This window comes from Tyto alba, unplaced genomic scaffold, assembly GCF_018691265.1.
Source record: "Tyto alba isolate M040663 unplaced genomic scaffold, T.alba_DEE_v4.0 Super-Scaffold_11, whole genome shotgun sequence".
Classification (NCBI taxonomy): Eukaryota; Metazoa; Chordata; class Aves; order Strigiformes; family Tytonidae; genus Tyto; species Tyto alba.
This window is the reverse complement of record NW_024881273.1, coordinates 4,457,468-4,476,294: the sequence shown is the minus strand read 5'-3', so window position 1 is coordinate 4,476,294 and position 18,827 is coordinate 4,457,468. Positions and strand designations below refer to the sequence as shown.

The following is an 18,827-nucleotide window of genomic DNA, read 5'->3' as shown; positions in this document are numbered from 1 at the left end:
CAACCAGCTCAGCTGGCAAGCCTGAGGAGGCAGCATCCAGCCACGGGATGCTGCGGAGCAAGACACGGCAGTGGGGATGCAGACCAGATGTCAGACACGTCTCCTGCCTTGTCCTTGTGTCACAGCCTGTGGCAGAGGGAAGCAAAGCATCGCACCACGCTGGAGAGTGTGGAGGGATCCAGCACCACCCAAGCCTGAGCCCGTCAGAGCCAGGAGGAGGAGGAACACACGCTGCTGTCCCCTGCCCTTCACACAGCCACGCACAAAGCGCGTGGCTTCGGCTGGAGGGGGGACTATACACCCAGCAGTATGGTCCTTTGTGAAGAAAACAAATACTCAAGTACAAAAATCACAGCCCATCCGCCTCCCCCCAAACACAAGGAAGGTGGAGGAGCAGCGAGCTACCCTGCCCCATGGTTCTTCTCAGCTATAATGAGATTTCAGAGCTTTGTATCGCAAATTTATCTGGATGGCCTGTTGCCCAGGATTAGGGCCTCTGCAAAGGGCCTGGTACCCATTGGAGATTGTACCTGGGCTTCCATGAGTTAATAAAAGTAATGCAAGTAACATCATCTAACCGTCTGGGGGGGGTTTTAAGCACTCATGTCCACTGCTAAAGGAGATTTCTACAGATTCCAGGTCTGGGAGCAGCCCACAGCACACACAGTCCCGCAGCAGTAACTGAGCACTGTCTTTTTATTTTAATGGTTGCTTTAACGCCACAGATTTCTATTAGCAACACCTCATTTTTGCACGTTAGATTTAATTTTTCCTGTGAGCCACCCCCAGAAAAGTTCTGCAAAAGCTTTTTTCCCCCCCTGAAGAACAACAGGAATAACGATGCCAAAACACCCAGGGAGAAAGCTCGGAGCCACAGCAGCGACACGAACCCCAGGCTGCACATCGGCTCCGGCTCCGTCCTCGAGCCCCTGAGATCTCCCCGAGCACGGCGCGAGGATGTCCGAGAGCCAAGGAGAACGGGGTGGGAAGGGGAGAAACTGAAATGTATCTCCAGCCTAACGGACACTTAAAAGGTTAAATCCCAAAGAAAGAAATGAGCCAGAAAGTGTTTTGCCACTCTCACCCCTGCGTGATACGGGGCTGTGGGACAGGATGGCAAACCGTCGCCAAAAGGCACTTTTTTCCAATTTTTGAGTAAAACACAAAGTGGGTGGAGGGAGGAGAAGTTCTACATTTATTCTTCAGCACTCAAATACATGACAAAGCCTGGCTGCTAACATGACAAAGACAAAACCAAGCAGTTATTAAGTTACCTTGAGCACAGAGACAAGTTAAATACCCCTTTTTTGTCTCCAGTTTCCTCCTGTGCTCTGTCAGAGGAAGCTCCTCCTGCTCCTGCGCTACCAGAATCAGACTAATAACAGCCCTGCTCGGGTGAATAATGGGTTTCTATGGAGCGATAACACTACCTGTTGCCTTGTCTTTATTATACAGGATCTTCACACCATGACACTTATTAGCAGAGCCATCTCAAAAAAATCTCAGAATCATAGGGGGGGAAAAAAAAAAAAAAAAAAACAACACACTCAGAAAGGGGATTTGAGCAGATCCTCCTTCCACATCTGCCTGAGAGCAATGCCCGGTGAAACTTTTCTCCTCATATCCATGACAAGAACATTCAAAACCCAGTGACTACAGGGGTGAAGTCCTTCCCTCTGCTCTGCCTCAGCAGGTTTAACACCCATGCAAATGCACGGCCTCATCTTTGGCAAGTTCTTCTCTTCCTGTGGAATGATAAGGCTGCTTTACACCTCTTGAAGTTTTATCCTCACTCCTTTTATTTACATGCAGTTAAACCAGTGTTTAACCCTGCTTAAGATCATTTTTCTCCACGCACGTAGAAGAGAATACTACTCACTTTGTCAGCTTTTGTTGGTGGAGACCAAAGTTGAACATGGGGTTGGTTCCGGGCTTATTTTTTACTATTTTACATAGAGGGAAATTCAGAATATCATCTACTCATTCATCAGTAATCATTCTGCTTTATAAATTTTAAAAATGGGTATTTTAAATTCACTTTCATGTCTATGAGGCTTCAGAGAGCACTTCAATCGTGGTTTTTATGATGCATTTCCCCAAAGTAATGAAAGCAACAGCTTCCACTCCTGTTTGTCTGTCTTCCCTTAAGGAAAAATTAAATCCTTATATCACGGGACTCCAGGAGCTGGGTCTTCTGGAAAAACACTAGGGTGAGAAAGTCATAGAAATACTTAATAGCACTGCGGATGCCCGCTGGTAGCTCAAAGCTGCAGGTCAGACACCTGCCCAGGCGAGACAAGGGGTGAGCAGGATCCTGAGCCCCGGGACTGACAAGGGATGGCGAGGAACCAGCACAGGCAAACGCGCCCCAGCAGAACCTGCATCTCCTGACCACCCCAGCGAGAGCCAAGTTACAACAACAACAAAAAAAAAAGACCTTTATTAACAACCCCCAGACGCTCGGCAGGAGGGGCTGAGGCATCGCAGCCGGTTTGGGTACCACGTACCCGCTGCTCGCGCCAGGGACCCCCCTCCCCACCGCACCCCGAGCGTCCGCCGCCGCTCCTCTTTGTCTCCGCATCTGCTCCGGCCACGACGGAGCTGCCATTTCACAAAATATCCTCCCCCCTCCCCTGCATCTCTCGTGGCAGCGAGCGGCAGGGAGGGAAGAGCGGGGGGGTAAGGCACATCTGCTCGGGCTGCACCCGGGCCGGGCTCTCCCCTCTCCTCCCCCGGGTTTAACGGTGGGCGCTGAGCTGGTCCTCACCAGCAAGCTCAGCAGGCGGGGAGGAACGAGCCAAACCCTGCACAGTGGTGGCAGCCAAAAAAATAAAAACAAGACCAAGCCACCCCACACCACGAGAGCCCGCTGGGAGATGCTCTGGCTCTGGATCCTGCGCGCGGAGCGTCCCCCATCCAGGAAAGCAGAGCTATTTCCAGCTGATATTACATATTCACCCCCACACAGCGAGCCCAGCTCCACCCAGGCAATAGGACTCATCTGGCAGATTTAACCATGCCAGAGAAATGTTCACAGAGAACCCAACGCAGGCAGAAGCACTCTTGGCTTTGGGGGAGAGCTGAAATGATAAAACAAAGGACACTTGAGTCTTAAACATACATCAGAGTCCCATATCACAGCACCATTGCAAAGGAACAGATTTTGCCCACACTGCCAAAATCACCAGGAACTATGAAAATGCAATGAGGCTTCATCTTCCATCAACAAATTCATTTTTTTTTTTCTATAGAGACTTTCACCCACACTGGCAGCTGTATGCTAATTCCCGCTCAGCACCACTTCATTATCACTTGGAACAGATGTTACAGCCGCTCCAAAATCCGGAGGTTACAAAAACTATTAACCTAATCTGGGCGCCAGGCTGAGGGTTTGTTGCGGGGCGTTTCGCACCGAGGGGAACGGCTCAGCCCCCCCTCCCGCTGCACCCCAGCAGCATCACGCTCAGCAAGGCCAGGCCTGGCTCTCCCTGCAGCTGGAGACGGTCACCTCTCCACGGTGACACCCCAACTGATTAACAGCAACGATGGGATTGAAAACTAATTGATAAAAATACCCCCAAACATTGTAAAACAAAGATGGCAAGATCAAGGGAGAAGACGTGATTTACAGGCTTGTTCCAAAAAATCAGGGAAATTAGCTACCAAATCCCCATTGGTTTTAAAAACTTGGGCACAATTGTGGATGCAATAACTTTTTTTTTTTTTTTTTGAGGGGGTGTCTATGCAAACAAAGTCTTTACAACCACAGATAAATCCAACTGCGGAAGGTTTAGTATTCCCCATGGAGTCGATTTCTCCAGAGCAGCCCAGTGTGGCTCCTGGAGTAATTAATGCCAGAATCTATTTATGACCTTTGAATAAATTGTTCTTTTCTGAAGGGAAAGCTGTTAAACACGTTAGCAAATATAATTAAGAGGTAAGGAGGGGTGGGGGATGACAAAAATCTGGAATTAAATCTCCCTCTAATTAGAAATGCTTCTTGCAACAACCTGGCTGGAAAAAAAAAAAAAAAAAAAAAAAAAACACTCTCAAGCAGCTACTGTAGTTTCATTAAAGCTTCCTCATTAGCCTTCCTGAGATAACCAAGATGTCGATACAAGGGAAATTTACTTCTAACCTTTGTCATCCCTAAGGAAAAAAAAAAAGTTTAAATCTTCCTCCATGTGGGTAAAGCTTGGCGACGTGCACCCGAGCACGCCGAGGCTGTAAAGCCTTCCAGCAAGGGATGAGCAAAACTTCTGCAGAGCCCCGCTCGCCTTTCCCAGCCGGGGCAGCTTTATCACGGCTCCATCGCTCCTCCCGGCCCCCGACCAGGTTGCAAGGAACAGGTTTTGCTGCCGATAGCTCAGGACATTTGGCCAAGTTTGCTGTATCTCAGGCTAAATTCTCATCGGGGAGACGCTGATTGCATCAGGCAGAAAGGTGCCGGGCAAAGCAGGTGGGAAGCTGCAGCGCTTAAAGCTGGGAAATCCCTTGAAAATGTCTGAACTCCATCTGCGTGAACATCCCTACACCTGGAAAAACCAAAACTGAGCTGATGTACGAGAAAGGGTTAAAGTTCAATAACAAATCTGCAGTGCTAACCAGCACCCAGCCCTCATCACTGTAAGATGCTAACACAAAGGGCAGAACGATCCACATTTGGCAAGACCCTAGATTTTCTTGCTTTAAACTATTTTAGAACGCCCACCAAAAATTCCAGTTTTATGTAAAAATATTTGTGCTGAAGTAATACATTCTCCTACGTGTCCAGCTGGTTTTACGAACAAAAAAATGAGCAACACAACGAGATGCTTGGTGAATCACGGTCACGGGGAGAGATAAGCCAGGTCTGGGGGTGCAGGGACACCTCCCCGGGGATATCAGCTCCCAGCACAGACCAGTCCAGCGCGGACAGGGCAAGTCGGCAAACCTCAGTGCAACACTCCTATTTCACATCTTGCAACTTCACGTGGAAAAAAAATCCACCTTTTTGGAGGGATCCCGGAGCTGGGCAGACAGAGCTCCCGCCCAGCCTTCCTCCCGGGCTGCTCACCGCCGTGCTGGCTGGCTCCACGCTCCTGGTCCCCTGGCTATATTCAGTTCTTAGGCCCGTTTTGTTGCTTGAAAACTGACGCAGTTTTGCTAAAACACACGTGTCTGCCTGCGAGATTGCAGGTCTCCGCATCACCCGAGAGCTGGGAGCCGCGGGCTGCCACCACCACCACGATAACCAGAGCCCCCCGAAAACCAGAGCTCCGTGGGCACCGTGGCCATCCTGCCCGAGACCTCACGGGCTCTGCCCAGTGCCGCTTGCTCTGGTGCCAGATCACCAGTTCCCAAGCCACGTTCCACCACGCAGAGCATCTGCTCACAGCAGTGGCACCGAAGGAAAGCCCTGCACCCCGTTCGCCCACCCCGCAGCCCAAAACCCTCCAGTAGCATTAGAAGAGACATAGAAGTTGATTTATAAAGGGGAAAGAAAAAAAAAAAAAAAAAATCAAACAAACATTAAACTCTTCAAAGTAACATACTGGGTTTACTAGAAAAGTTTTTAGCTTATTTTCTGTTTAGTCACAAGTCTCCCACATCTATAATAAGACTCGTCTTTTTCTTTTTTTTTGTCTCCTCCCCCTCTGAGGCTTACCAGCAACTTTCTTGGAAGATCATTCACATGAGAAAGCGCTTCCCGTAAACACAAAGGGTCTCGGTACGCACACAAGTCTGCCCCTGATGCTGTACAAGTTTCCTGTCCTGGGGACATGTCATGCAGCCTGAGATTTCCAGTGTTTAACATACTCCAGCTCTTTAAAAAATAGGGTTTTTATACATATATATATATATATCTTTACACACATCCCTCATTTTATACATATATATATATCTTTACACACATCCCTTATTTTATACATATAGACACATACATATATATATATGCACACACACATATATATATTCTTGTTGCTTTTTCCAGAGATGAGCCCAGCCCTCTCAGCAACAGGGCTCTCCTTTAGGAAAAATCTCTATCCTTGCACGAACTCGGATGCCCCCAACCCAGCTGCGAGCACCCCAACTACCTGACAAACCCAAAAGAGCCGAACGTCCTGCCCTACAAAGCCAGAACCGCCGCTTTACACAGCACGTCTCCCTTCGGAGCGGCCGGGGGGGACGCAGATGGGTCCCACCCACGGCCCCCGGGGGGTGCAGGCTGTCCCACCCGCAGGTCCCCTGCTCCCGGCTCGGGCGTACGTTTGTTTTCCACGCGGCCCAACACTTTCGTCACGCACATGAGTTCAGCGCATTTCACAGATAATTCTGTGTTTGCAGCAGTAAACACAAATCACTTCTCCTGCTCCTCCCCTTCTTGATCTACAAGCCTCCTCTGTTCCCTCCTCAGCCCCTTTCAAATACCAGATGTTCCATTTAGCTGTAAACCACTATAAAACACAACAAAAGATATGAATGCTATAAAAGGGCCAATTTACTCCCCCCTCCATCAGTATTAAAGCGTATGCTTGAAGAGAAAGCAAATTTTCTCTATGGGAACCTTTTAACCTTCCTCCTCTCCCCGTACATCGAGCCCTGCTCGTTTGCAGGCGGAGCCAAGGCCCCGATGCAGGCAGCTGCCCCACGCCACGGTCCCCGACGGAGCCGGGGTTTGCTGCCAAACGGAGGGCTGCACGCCCCAGAGGGGTGCAAATCCCTCCCCACCCCACCACCGCCTCTCCCCATCCCATCCGAAGGCATCAAACTTCGCCAAACCAGGTTCTCCACCCAGTCAGCACGGACCGGGAGAGAGCAGGGAGCCGATGCCGCTCCCGACCAGGGTACCACGCAGGATGGGAGATGCCCCCCGCGTCCAGCAAGCCTGGCAGATCCAACCCTGAGAAGTCCATCACAGCAACCAAGAGCCGATTTATAACTTGGGTCCCTACCACGGGCAACGCTACGGAGTCTGCCGGCGGGGGAGTTTGCTAAATCACACCACCGAGGAGCCAAACGAGCAGAGAGAGTCAGGATATGACTCAGGCTGGTGGCCTTCCAAGGAGGACCTTCCAGCTGAATCCTTGCTGTCCAGACGGGGCAGGCCCACGGGTTACGAAACAAGAAGAACAGATTTCACATCACCTCTTGCTACCCAAGCGACGGCGCGTTGGGAGGAAAAGAGACAATGGGCAGGCGGCATCCTTTGTCCTTCGTTCTGGAACGGGAAAGGCTTGCAGCCCCCACTTCAGGTTGAAACAACTGTTTCGGGGACTTCAGAAGAAAAGGGCTCTTAAAACTAAAGATATTGCAAAACTTGTTCTGCAGGACTTAGGCTAGGAAATTTGATGGCCAACAAACTCCTGGTCCTGACTGACTGCTGAGCATAACTGATTTTTTTTTTTTTTTTTTCAGCGCGCAGGGCTTTGAGCCTACACACAGATTAGCAACCTGACCCATCTGCACCTGTATTTTTTCCAGTTCTTTCTACAGTGGAGCCCTTCTGGCTCTTGCTAGAGCAAAACCACCCTCTGACACAAGAGGAGAGGACATGGATGGTCTAATTGCCGGTTATAGACGCACCCCCATGAAAACCTTTCGGATTAGGGCATCTTTGCTCAATCTTACTGTTAATATAGACTGGATTCAACAGGGCTGAGCTAATCCAGAATGGGATTCCAGTCAAATGCTCCCAGAAGCAGCAGCAGTACTAAACACCCACGGACTGAGGAATAAGCAGATCACAATCACAGGTCTCAGCCGTCGCAAGACCAGGGATAAACCCAAGGACTAAGAGACCTGGTCGGTGGGTGCTCAGGGGGCACAGTTTTGTTAAACACGAAGCCATGAGCTTTGCTTGCTGGGTTGGCCAACCTCCACCTGCACTGAGCCAGAGCCCCGGCCCGGGAGGCTCCGAGCCATAACGGAGGGTGGAGGGCAAGGAGTGGTTGCGTTGGAGTTGTATCATCGGATGAAGCACAGCCCTGAGCTGCAACCAAAGAAAACATAAGGTGGGGGGAGGGAAAAAAAAAAAAAAAAAAAAGACAGTTTGATTAGAAACAGACCTTTTTCCAGGCTTTTTTCCTGAAGGGGGGATAGAACACTGGGAAAAGTAATTTCATTAACGCGGTTTGAAGTTGTCAAATGTAGACTGTAATTAATAGTTGCCCTGAAAAAGAAGGTCCTTCCCTCTCCTTATAAAAAAGGATGGGGACACAGCTTAGAACAAGCAGGACACATCGTGGGGGTGGCAGATGAAGGGGGGAGGCTGCTGTACCGTAACACAGGAGGACTTGCCCAAATTAGAGCCCTCGGGCTAATACTGACAGGGGTGACTCACTGCAGGCTGGCAGCAGGGACAAGGCCAGGCTTTGCCCAGGGCCAGCGATCAGGAAGCGGAACCGGTGAGCCCCGTGGGTCCTGGGATGCTGCACGGACAGACAGATGGGCAGACAGATGGACTCGGCATTAACATGAGAGCAGGTCGCTCTGGTGGGGCACTGAGCAAGACTTTGGGTGGGATCAGAGATCCGCGAAGCTGTGCTGACTGCTGGGAGAGCAGCCATGGGGACCATTTTAAAATTGCTGAGAGTCCAAGGGATCCAGCTGATGTCAAGGGTAGTGTGAGGAAGGGGGGGGGGGGGGGGGGGGGGAATGAAAAAAGCTCCTCTGCAGCACAAACAAGGTGGATCCATGCTTCAACAACAAAAAAAAAAAAATCAGAGCAGTCTTCACTTCCCCCAGGTGTTGCCAAGCTCAGGGTACTTACCCACCTCCACATTAACCCTCTCCCCCCCAACGCACACACCTTACATGTGCAGTAAGTCCTCCACCCCCTCATTTACACTGTGCCCTACATCAACGGGATCCTGGTGCTCCCAGCCCAGCTCTGCCCAGAGCAACCCAGTAGCCCCAGCCCAGGGTGCTGCGACATGTGGGATGAGCCTATTTGAGAGGCTACTAAACAGAGACTTGGGGGGAGTCAAATGGAGAAGCAAAAAAGCTCGAATGCTGGGAAAAGAAGATTTGTCTCTTTAAGAAGGGACAAAGAAGCAAATCAAAAATTTGCCCTCAGGTCAGTCTGAAGCAACATTTCGGTCCTCGCCAAGAATCAGGTCCCTTCTGGCTCCAGAGTAGCTGAAGAAAGCAAAGGGCCCACGGCAGGGGTGAGGGGCTCCCACACCCACGAGCCACGACACAGGGTGGTGGGTCGGCACCATCTCGCTGGGCACGAGTGAGACGGCGATGCTCGACCCTTCAATATAAGCACATCTTTGGCACACACCTTGCTTGATCTAGCCTAAATTTCTGCAGCCCTAATTCCTCCCCCAACTGCCTCACTCAAACGCAGCCACAGGAGTTAAGCATCGCAAGTGCCATTGCCAAAAAATTGCCTTTCTCTCCCTGGAGGGACCAAGCACCAAGGTACTCCGTTTTCCTGGCAGTACACCCACCATGAAGGATCGCCACCAAGAAGGATGGACAAGCCAAGCATTTTTTACAGCTCATCAACATGCTGTTGAGCTAGGAGGAGGCTTCCAAGCCTGGTCCCAACTTGAAAAGCCACCAAATTGACTGGGTTTTTGGCTTTGTGTTTTTAAAGGCATCTAGTCATTCAAGAGTCTGTTCCTGCTAGGTATTTAATGCAGGTATTTACCTCTCATCAATCATTCCGGGTTGGGGGGGGGGGGGGGGGGGGGGGAGGAAGTTTTCACTGCTTTTCATGCTTCTTGGCACAGCCAGCAGGATCCATCTAACACTTTCCGCCTTCTTCTGCCCCAGCAGCATACATATGAGCCTTCAGCTGCAGGTTCCGTTGTATCTTGCAACCTCGCCAAAGAGCTAAAAAAGAGGGTACTACCTCTAGCTAACACAAAGTTTTAGGGTGCTATTTGATATGCAGGAGGCATGAAGCGGGGCTGGGAAGAAAGACTGTAACCGGTTCCTATTTGCAAGGAGCTCACGAGTTTGGCCGTACAAGACAGAGCACCTTTTTTCCCTTTGTAAAGCTCAGCACATCCGAACGGGAAGTCACTGAGACACAGTAAACAGTGATATGTAATGAGGCCATTTTTTATAGCCTTTTTTGGAACAGAACTCAATTTCCAGAAGCAGAGAGTAAATAAAAAGCCAGAGGACCTGAGCAGGGTAAATTGGAGAGTAGCCGTACAGACCTTGCTCAAACAACCCACCTACCCAGTCAGCTCTGATAATACTGAATTATATTTAATTATTATCATGACATGTGGAAGTAATTACAAGCATTGCAGCTATAAAGCCTTCAAGTGGCATCTTAAAAATCCCAAAGCTTTGTGAATAATTACTGGTACCAAATACACCAACGTGCCTTCATCTCCCATATACCTGGGGGAAGCACTCGCTAACAAACCACCTGCTCCCAGTCGTCACGGCAAATGAGTGCCTACATCATCAATAAATAGGACTTTGATACCAAATTATTGCCATCCTCCAGAAAAAATCACCAGCCATGAAGGCACCTGACAGTTCAGTCAGGTGTAGGGCGTTACACCCATCAATCGGGGGAAGTCAGCTGTCTGTGTGGTTCCCCAACAAAGGCAAAACAGAGCACTGGGCAGCCAAGTCATCACACCAATTACGTTTGCTGTGTCTCATCAGTCTCAAGAGCCCTAATAAAACCTCCAGGCACTGCAGACCAAGATGGATTATCTCTAGAGAGATGCCAATATGCTTCAAAATAAGAATCCTTAATGAGCTGACCATTACTGCTAACTTGAAGCCTGAGCACACAAAAAATGCACTGCTTCATTTCAAGTATCTGGGAGATTCTGAAGCAGGAAAAAAAAAATATATATATATATATATATTTAGCAGCGTCCAGACCAACCTTAAAGGAAGGGTGAATGCAACATGATCGCAATGAGAGTCTTTGCATTAAAACAAATCACATGATCAAGCCCCAGAAGTGCACAACTGCTTTGGTGTAGGTACCAATTTCCATCTGTCTTAATATATGGAGAAATGTCAACGTTGCAGCAGGTAACACTGCAACAGCACGCTCAGCCTGCCAAGACAGGGACAATGGGAAGATGAGGCAGGAGTTTGGGGGTTACTGCTTTTTCCTTAGTTGTCCTGCCTTGAAGGAACCCACATTTCCTTCAGCTGCAGAGATTTAGGAGCAGAAACGCTCCTGGAGCGGGGCCGGAGGGCAGAGCACAGGGTGAGACCCCTCGGGGTGCTGGGCGATGGTGCCAGCCCCCGCGGCACCTCGCTTGATTTCCCTCGCTGCTTCTCAGGCACCTGCCATACAAACACTTGGCCAAGAGGGGTACGTTTCCATATAGCCCTCCGCAGCATCACCACAAGCACCAAGAGGTTAAACCAGCTCTGTTAGACGCCGGGGGAATTAAACCGGGGTGCTGCCAACTCACCAGAGAAAGGACATGGACCTGGCACACTGGGAGCAGCTCCCAGGTCTCCCAGTCTTCCATTCTCAGGGATAATTCCTGATCGACCCCCCCAGCCTGTAAAGGTGTCCGGCACAGCTGATCCAGCCCCCACGAGGTTTCTGCCCGGAGACCTGCCCACACGAAGCACGTTGGCCGAGCAGGGAGCAGCCTGCAGCAGGGCTCGCCCGAGCTTCCCTACCAGCGTCAGTGCACATCCAAGTCCCTCTCAGGAAAGATGAATTTTATCTGAAGAAAACACCAAAAAAAAAAAAAAAAAAAAAAAAAAAGGCAAAACCTCACACCACCAAATATCAGCCTCACCCAAATGTCCAATTATTTTATTGCACTTTTTTTTTTTAATGCCTCACCGTGCTGAAACACAAGTGGAGAGTCATTTAATTTGTCTTTGACCAGAGACTTAACAAAATTACGATTCAAACCTAATTATCGATGAAAATCCAAACCTCAAAGATCTCCATCTTACTCACAAAAGGAGCCTGGGATGCAAGAGCAGCTGTACCACACGGTTCCAGAGGACTGGAAATGAGTGCCAGCTACAGGGGAACGGGGAGAGAAGCGGGGCTCTGGAGCTGGCTCCGGGCAGGGATTGGGGAGAGAGTGGTACGGAGAGCTGTGCCCAGGGGACAGGGATTGCCCCCTTGAGGGGTGCTACATCTGCTCCCATTTGCAAATAAAGATGTCCCTTGCATCACACTCTCGCAGTTGGCTGGCAAACCAGCTTGAATTACACCCCTCAAAATCCAATCATGGTTATAGACATAATGATCAATAAGCACCAAGGGCAAGTACACTCATCCCACTTCCCACCTCTCCAGAAACAGTCTCTACAGCAAAAGCAATTAGCAGAAATGAAGTTTTACTCCAAGGCTCATCAAAACCAGCCTCACATCCACTGACTCTCAGAGGAGAGCTAAGCTTTAAGACTTTTTTTCCTGTTTATTTTGTTAGTTTCTGTGGCGGTTCAGTAGCTTTGGGTCATCCCATCCTGCCAGGCACCACCAAGCACTGGACTCCGGTCTCTGGAATTGAGCATGAAAGTAAAGCTAATTTGAGATTGCAACCTAATGAGGTGACTTTACTCATTTATTTATTTAAACATCAAGTAGCAGACAACCAGCTGTGTGGCCAGCCTGACCATTTCACCAGCCTGACTTCCCAGCTGAACAAGCACCAGGAGGTTTGAGGAGGATGGGGGACACCAGTTCCCCTCTCCACGGGCACAAGTCCCTGGAGCCTCACCCACGGCCGGCCTCGCCGTGCTGTGAGCAGGACCTGGTGCTTCAGCCTCACCACACAGCACACCTTCAATGGCTGCAAGGAAAACCAAACCAGCATGGAAGAGGATTAAAAAAAAAAAAAAAAAACCAACAAAAAACAACCCAAACCACCTAACAAATACACAACAGTGTCTGGATCATAAAGAGTTTCTCTGCAGAGAGAGATGCATTTTCACCTATGGCCTTTGAAATGATGCTCACCTCAGGCAAAAATCTGTTTCTCATTACACACCTGCACAACCTCATTTAATTCACTGAGAAGGGTGGATGACAGAATATTACTGGGTGTTTCAAGTCTAGCGCAAGTGTCTTGTCCCCCAGCATTCTGACTGATTAATAAAAAAAAAAAAACAAAAATATATCTCTGTAGTAAGGCAGACAGCCGGTTAGCCAGCCGAGCCAGTCAGGCAAAATGTGCATTTAACATCAAAATCAACTTCTGAAGTTTCTAGGCACAGCCCGTCTTGCACATCCCAACCCTGGTGTCTGAACACATCGCAGCTGTGTGACGAAGATGGGTTCCTACACTCTTCTTCTGAAATTTGGCCCGGAGGGACTAAACCGCTCACCGATAGCTGCAGGGAGGCTGAGGCACCGCAGGGACGTTTGTCCCCACGCCGGCTGGGCTCAGACCCCCTTCCCTCTCTCCTCCAGCACCGCGGAGGCACGGAAGGTAAAGAGCAGCAAAACCTCTCCTGTCTTTAGCAGCCCCGGGGGAGAAGCCAGATTCCCAAACTCCCGAATTGCCAGAGAAACGCCCAGTATGTAAGAGCAAGTCAAAAGACTCAAACCTAGATTGTTTGGGGTCTCATCCTGGCTGAGGACGAGCGCCAGCTGAGCCCTGCCAGGCGACGGCTCTGCACAGCCCCGGGGGTCCAGCTTTGCCCAGTCTGTGCTGGTCTGCTCCCACGGCCGGCTCCTCGCAGAGCTGACCACCCGACTGAGCCAGTTCCCTTCGCGCTCCTCCCGAAGCCAGGAAAGCCATTTCGTTAAGGACAGCTGGGCTGTAAACCCTCACCTCCACCACCGACAACCCGCCTCGGCAAGGGCAGCAAGAACCTCCCTCCCAAACTACCACTGGGACCTTCCCTAGATCGCAGCTACCATTTTTAAATCCCTTCTGAATTCCCCACAGAGCAAATATTGAACTGAAATTAGGTTTGCAGGGCTACATTTCCTTAAAATAATAATAATAAAAAAAAAGCATAGTATGCCATTCTCAGCATGTTCTAAGAAAGCAGTAGTCCCTGTGTATCTACAGCTCCGGCGCGACAGTTTATATTTGGAAACATCAGTTTGCACGGAAGACGGTTTGATCAGTTTATAGCCTGGGAAGCTAAGAGGAAATCTCGCAGCATTGTTCCACCCTGGGAAGAGGCATCAGGACGTGTTGTTATTTACTCTGCACCGGCAGGTCCCAGCGCCCGAGCTGGCACAGGCTGGTTTTCACCACAGGGTTGGGGCTTCGCAAGGTCCCCAGCTCGGCGAGCGAGCGCGGCTCAGGCCCCAGCACCTCGCCGGGGAGCTCCCGGCCGTCCCCAACCCCAGCAGCTCCCCCAGCACACGGGCACATCTTACTGGGAGAGGGGCCTGAACGGCCGAGAAACACCGTTGCCCTGGAACCAAACTGGTGGAAAAAGGGAAAGACACTCACCGGGTGAGCAGCGTGCTTACACAGCACCTATCCGGAATGCATGTTAGCATTATATATTATTTACCTTTAAAGGCTTCGATAAAGTTAAACAGAGTCTCACGTGTCTTTGCTAGCAGGAAATTTCCCTTCCCTTTTTTTCAATAAAACCTGGTGTTGCTCAAAAACAAAAAACAGTTTACTGTCCACATGTCAACACGGGGACTGCCGGGTGGGGAGGACAAAGTACCTCTTCTCAGTTGTTTCTAATTGATTTCACTTCCCGATTTCCATGCAAATGTGCCGCAGCTCAGCTTGCAAAAACATAATCAGAGCATCTAAACCCAAAACAACCGGAGTTGATTTTTTTTTTTTTTTCGCTTGTTTAAGCCTGCTTCCACCAAAACAACCAGAAATTGGAAACATTTCCAACAGTTCCCAGATCCGAAGGGCACGGTGAGCACGGTGCAGGCGGGGACGGGCTCCCTGCCCGGCCGGGCTTGGGACAGGCTTGCAGAGCACCAGGGTTTGGGTGTTTGTATCGTTATTTAGTTGCTTATTTTCCTTTTAGTCTTCCCGGTCAAACTTTCGTCCTCAAAACCAGCACCCTTCCAGGACCACCCGCTCCTCCAACACATCAAAGCCGAACCTAGCGCCTCCGTTAAAAACCCTGAAGTAATCCCCATCTCCTCCTCTCAGCCGTATTATTCGCTTTTGTTCCGAGATGGGACTGTAAACAGAAGGGGGGACGTTTCCCTTCTTCCCGGGGTGTTTTTCCCCCGCCCCAAAGCCCTTTTTTCCCGTACGGCCGCGGGTCCCACCGCCGCTGCCCCCCGGGGCACAACCGCCGTGAAACCCGGGATGTAAAGGCGGTTTGGGGGGGGGGGGGGGGGGGGGGGAAGGAACCCTAAAGAGCAGTTGTGGGGGGGGAGAAGCTGAAGCAGACCATCTCCCACGCACCCCTTCCCCAAACCCTCTCGCATCCACGCGTCCCACCAAGTTTTGCGAAAGCAACCCCCCCGCACCCAGGGAAAGGTGTGCTGGTGGGGGTGCCCCCCCCCCCCCCCCACCCCAACCACCCACTCCCTCCTACCTGGGACATCTGGGGCCTGAAGTTGATGTCCTTGAGGTCGATGGAGCCGGGGGAGAGGTTGTGGAGCAGCTGGCAGAGCAACACCCCGTCCCGCAACGCCTGCGCCAGGTCGAAGACCACCGCCGAGGGCCAGACCACCCGGTGGTTGGGGGGCAAAACTTTGCAGTCGATGAGCCAGCGGCCGCACTGCCGCCACTCCTCCATGGCCGCCCCGCTCACACACCCCGGCCTTCCTCCTCCTCCTCCTCCTCCTCCTCCTCCTCCTCCTCCTCGCCGCTCAGGGGCAGCGGGCGGCTGCTCTGCTCCGCGGCCCCGCGTTACCGCCCCGCTCCATCGCCGCCCGCCGCCCGGGGAAGCATCGCTCCGCGCCGGGGCTCTGCGGAGGAGGAGGAGGAGGAGGAGGAAGGAGGAGGAGGAGGAGGAGGAGGAGGAGGAAGGGGGGCGGCGCGGAGTTTTCCGGCGGAGGGCTGCCCCTGCCCCCGCTGCGGCCCCACCGCCTCGGCCGGGGCTAGGCGCGCCGCATCCTCCCGGGAAACAAAGCGCGGGTGGGGGGACGGGGGACACGGACACACACGCACACGCCGCGGGACGGGGCCGCCCCCGCGCAACTTCGTCGTCGTCCCCCCTCCCCGCCCCGAGGAAACTTGCCGCGGCTGAAGGGCCCCACCTGCGCTGCCACGGGGGATTCCGCTGCTGCCGCGGGTGGGAGTTTTTTTTTTTTTTCTCCCCCCGCCCCGGGCAGGCGGGAGGAGCTGCCGGCCCGCCCCCGCCGCCCCTTTGTCTGCGGGAGCCCGGGCTCGGGGAGCAGGGGGCGGGGTGCTCTCCACGCCGCCTTGGCTCTTTTCCCAATTTTTTAAAAAATGTTTAAATTTTATTTTATTTTTATTTTATTTTTTTAGCCCCTCTCCCCGCTGCTGCTTCGCTCCCTGTGCCGGGGAAACCGCGCCGAGCTGCCTCACCCCCCCACCCCGCTGGCTCCGGGAGGCAGCGCTGCCACCCCCGCTGTGCAGCCGGGGGGGGGTGGGGTGGGTGTGTGTGTTCCCCAGGGGACCCCCCCGTGCTCCCCACCGCCCCAGCGAGCCGGGGGCAGCGGCAGGACCCGGCCCGGGGCTCCTCACACACACACGCTTTGTCTGAGCCCGCACCCCCCACCCCCCCCAATCTCATGTTTGAGTTGCAAATAGTGCAGGGGGGGATGTTTAACCCGAACAAGCTATCGTATTCCTTGACTTTCAAACACGAAGACAACTCTTCTAATTAATTACCAGCACATTTATTAAAACCCTCAACTCTCAGCCATTAACTCATTGGCAGCAAACTCCTGAAAAATCACTGATTTTCACTGGTGGCTTCCATCCAAATCAGCACAGTTTGGAACAGCCTCTTTTCAAATCTGGTCTGAGTTTTCTTCCGAGATCCTCTCCCCAGAGTTTGGCGATTAATTTCCAGCCTGGCTTTCCAGATAGCCAAAACCGGAAGCCGAGACTGGGACGAAGGGAAGCTATTAACCTGGATGTCAAACAAATGCAACGCTAATCTCTTCCAAATGTAGCCAAGTGGAGATAAAGAAGAAAGAGCGACTCTACTGGCATGATCCTTCATTTTCAATGTAGGAAGGAGGATCCCTCCAAAGAATGAAAAACAATTGTTTAATATTCCAAGGAAAGTTTGGTAGGCTTTTTTTTTTTTTTTTAAGGAGGCACTTCTTTTAGCCTGATGTGCTGGCCCAGTCTGGTTCGGTGCGCAGTGCCCGCTGTCCCTCTGGCAGGGCAGGGGAATTATAGTGTGATCCAAGAGGCAACAGCATCCATATGCCCCAGCCTGACAACCAGAGCTACATCCTGCCCTGGGTGTATTTAGGAGCGTGCCGATTTCAGTCCGCAGCTCTCCATACCCTGCAGAGGTGATTTCTCAGAATAACTTTCTCATTCTTTTAGTTCTTCGTGAAGCTTTTCTTCCTGGTCTCCCGCTAGGTCTCCAACAGCACCCACTGGGCAGGAATCACAAGGCTACTGAAAGGATTGAAGTCCTGCCAGGGATAATTTTGGTTGACTCTGTACTAGTCTGCCTTGTGAGGTCAGGTCTGTAGGTAGAGGACAACAGAGGAGTTTATTATATGTGTATAATTAAAGCTCCTAGCTGCAGCCTGGCTTTTTTACTGCGTAAGAAAAAGCTTACTTGGCCCCTGGACACTTAGGAACAATCACTGCAGCTGCAAAGCCAGCCTCATGTGTGGGAGGTGTTGAAGCAAGTACCTACCTCTGCAACAATCAAAACAGCTGATGGTAGAGGTAATTTTGATAGCAGGAAAACAAAACAAAACCTGTAAGGCAGGGCTTGGTGAAGAGCATGTATCCAACACACACACTAGTGGGCTGTGAGTTGCGGATGATACAAACGTCCTGAAACAGGACAGGGTGCATGGAGGGGACCCGGACACTGGAGGTACCTAAAGCTAAAAGGGAGCTTGCAGAAATTAAAGAGGTTGAATTTTGTGCTAGAGCTGGTGCTTCCTTCTCCCGCCCCTTGGCACTGCTGGGAACCACAGCTAGGGAAGGACAGACAGCCAAGGAAGGACAGACAGCCAGGGCTGAGGCTGCTGACCCCCACGCAGAGGCTGACACTACCCTCTGCTGGGGACCGAGCGTGGAGCTGCTCGCTTTGCTCTGCGAGCTTTTATCACTTCCTTGCATGAGAGAAGCCTGGGAGGTGACTGAATGCACTAGAAAGATAATAACCGAAGCAACATTATGCTTTTTCACCCCAAAATATCTCTGTAACTAGATACAAGGAGACTGGCAGGCAGCTATTGCCAGCGGGCAGCCACCGCAGCAGAGGGGGTGGGAGGGGGGTACACGGCGGGGGGAGCAGAGCTGCCCCAGAGCATCACAGTCTGGCATGGAATAGGCAAAACTAGGAAGGAAGGAAAGAAAGAAAGGAAACTAAATGCACGAACACGTGCAAGGAGATGGTAGCCTACAAATCAACCAAAACACACCTGGGAAATGACCACATTTCACAGAAAAGTGTGTTTTCTGTACTGTTTGGTGTTGCTCCTGGGAGAAGAGCCGACTCCCCAGTCAGTGTGTGCAGAGACACAGCCACCACTCTGCCCCTTTGGAGCAGCCATCTGAAAACATCCCGTAAATACAGGGGCTGTACCGCCAAGAAATCCCCATCGCCAAGACAGCCGGTGTCTGTGGATTGCCATTGCCACCTTCTGGATTAGACCAAGTGTGCACCAGCCTGTCCCAGACCCGCTGCCAGCAGCCCGGAGGACACCCAGCTCCAGCTGGAGCCAGGGTCCCCAGAGCAGGAGCCAGCACGGCTGCTGTCACAGCAGAGCTCGGGCACCGCCAGCCGCTGTCAGCAGCCTACGTGCCATTGACATCACG

General features: G+C 51.6%; 1 protein-coding gene across 6 annotated transcripts in view; it reads right to left on the bottom strand.

The window, feature by feature from the left end:
- Positions 1-16,122, bottom strand: part of VAV2 (vav guanine nucleotide exchange factor 2) — a 148,878-nt gene extending 132,756 nt beyond the window's left edge. For 4 of the 6 annotated variants that reach the window (XM_042786718.1, XM_042786719.1, XM_042786720.1 and 1 more), the window contains exon 1: positions 15,433-16,122. In XM_042786718.1, the coding sequence (XP_042642652.1) occupies positions 15,433-15,636 (204 nt within the window). In that variant the 5' untranslated portion in view covers positions 15,637-16,122. The remainder of the gene's footprint in view (positions 1-15,432) is intronic. The other 2 variants (XM_042786722.1, XM_042786723.1) reach the window with 2 other exon arrangements.
- Between the last annotated feature and the right edge of the window lie 2,705 nt (positions 16,123-18,827).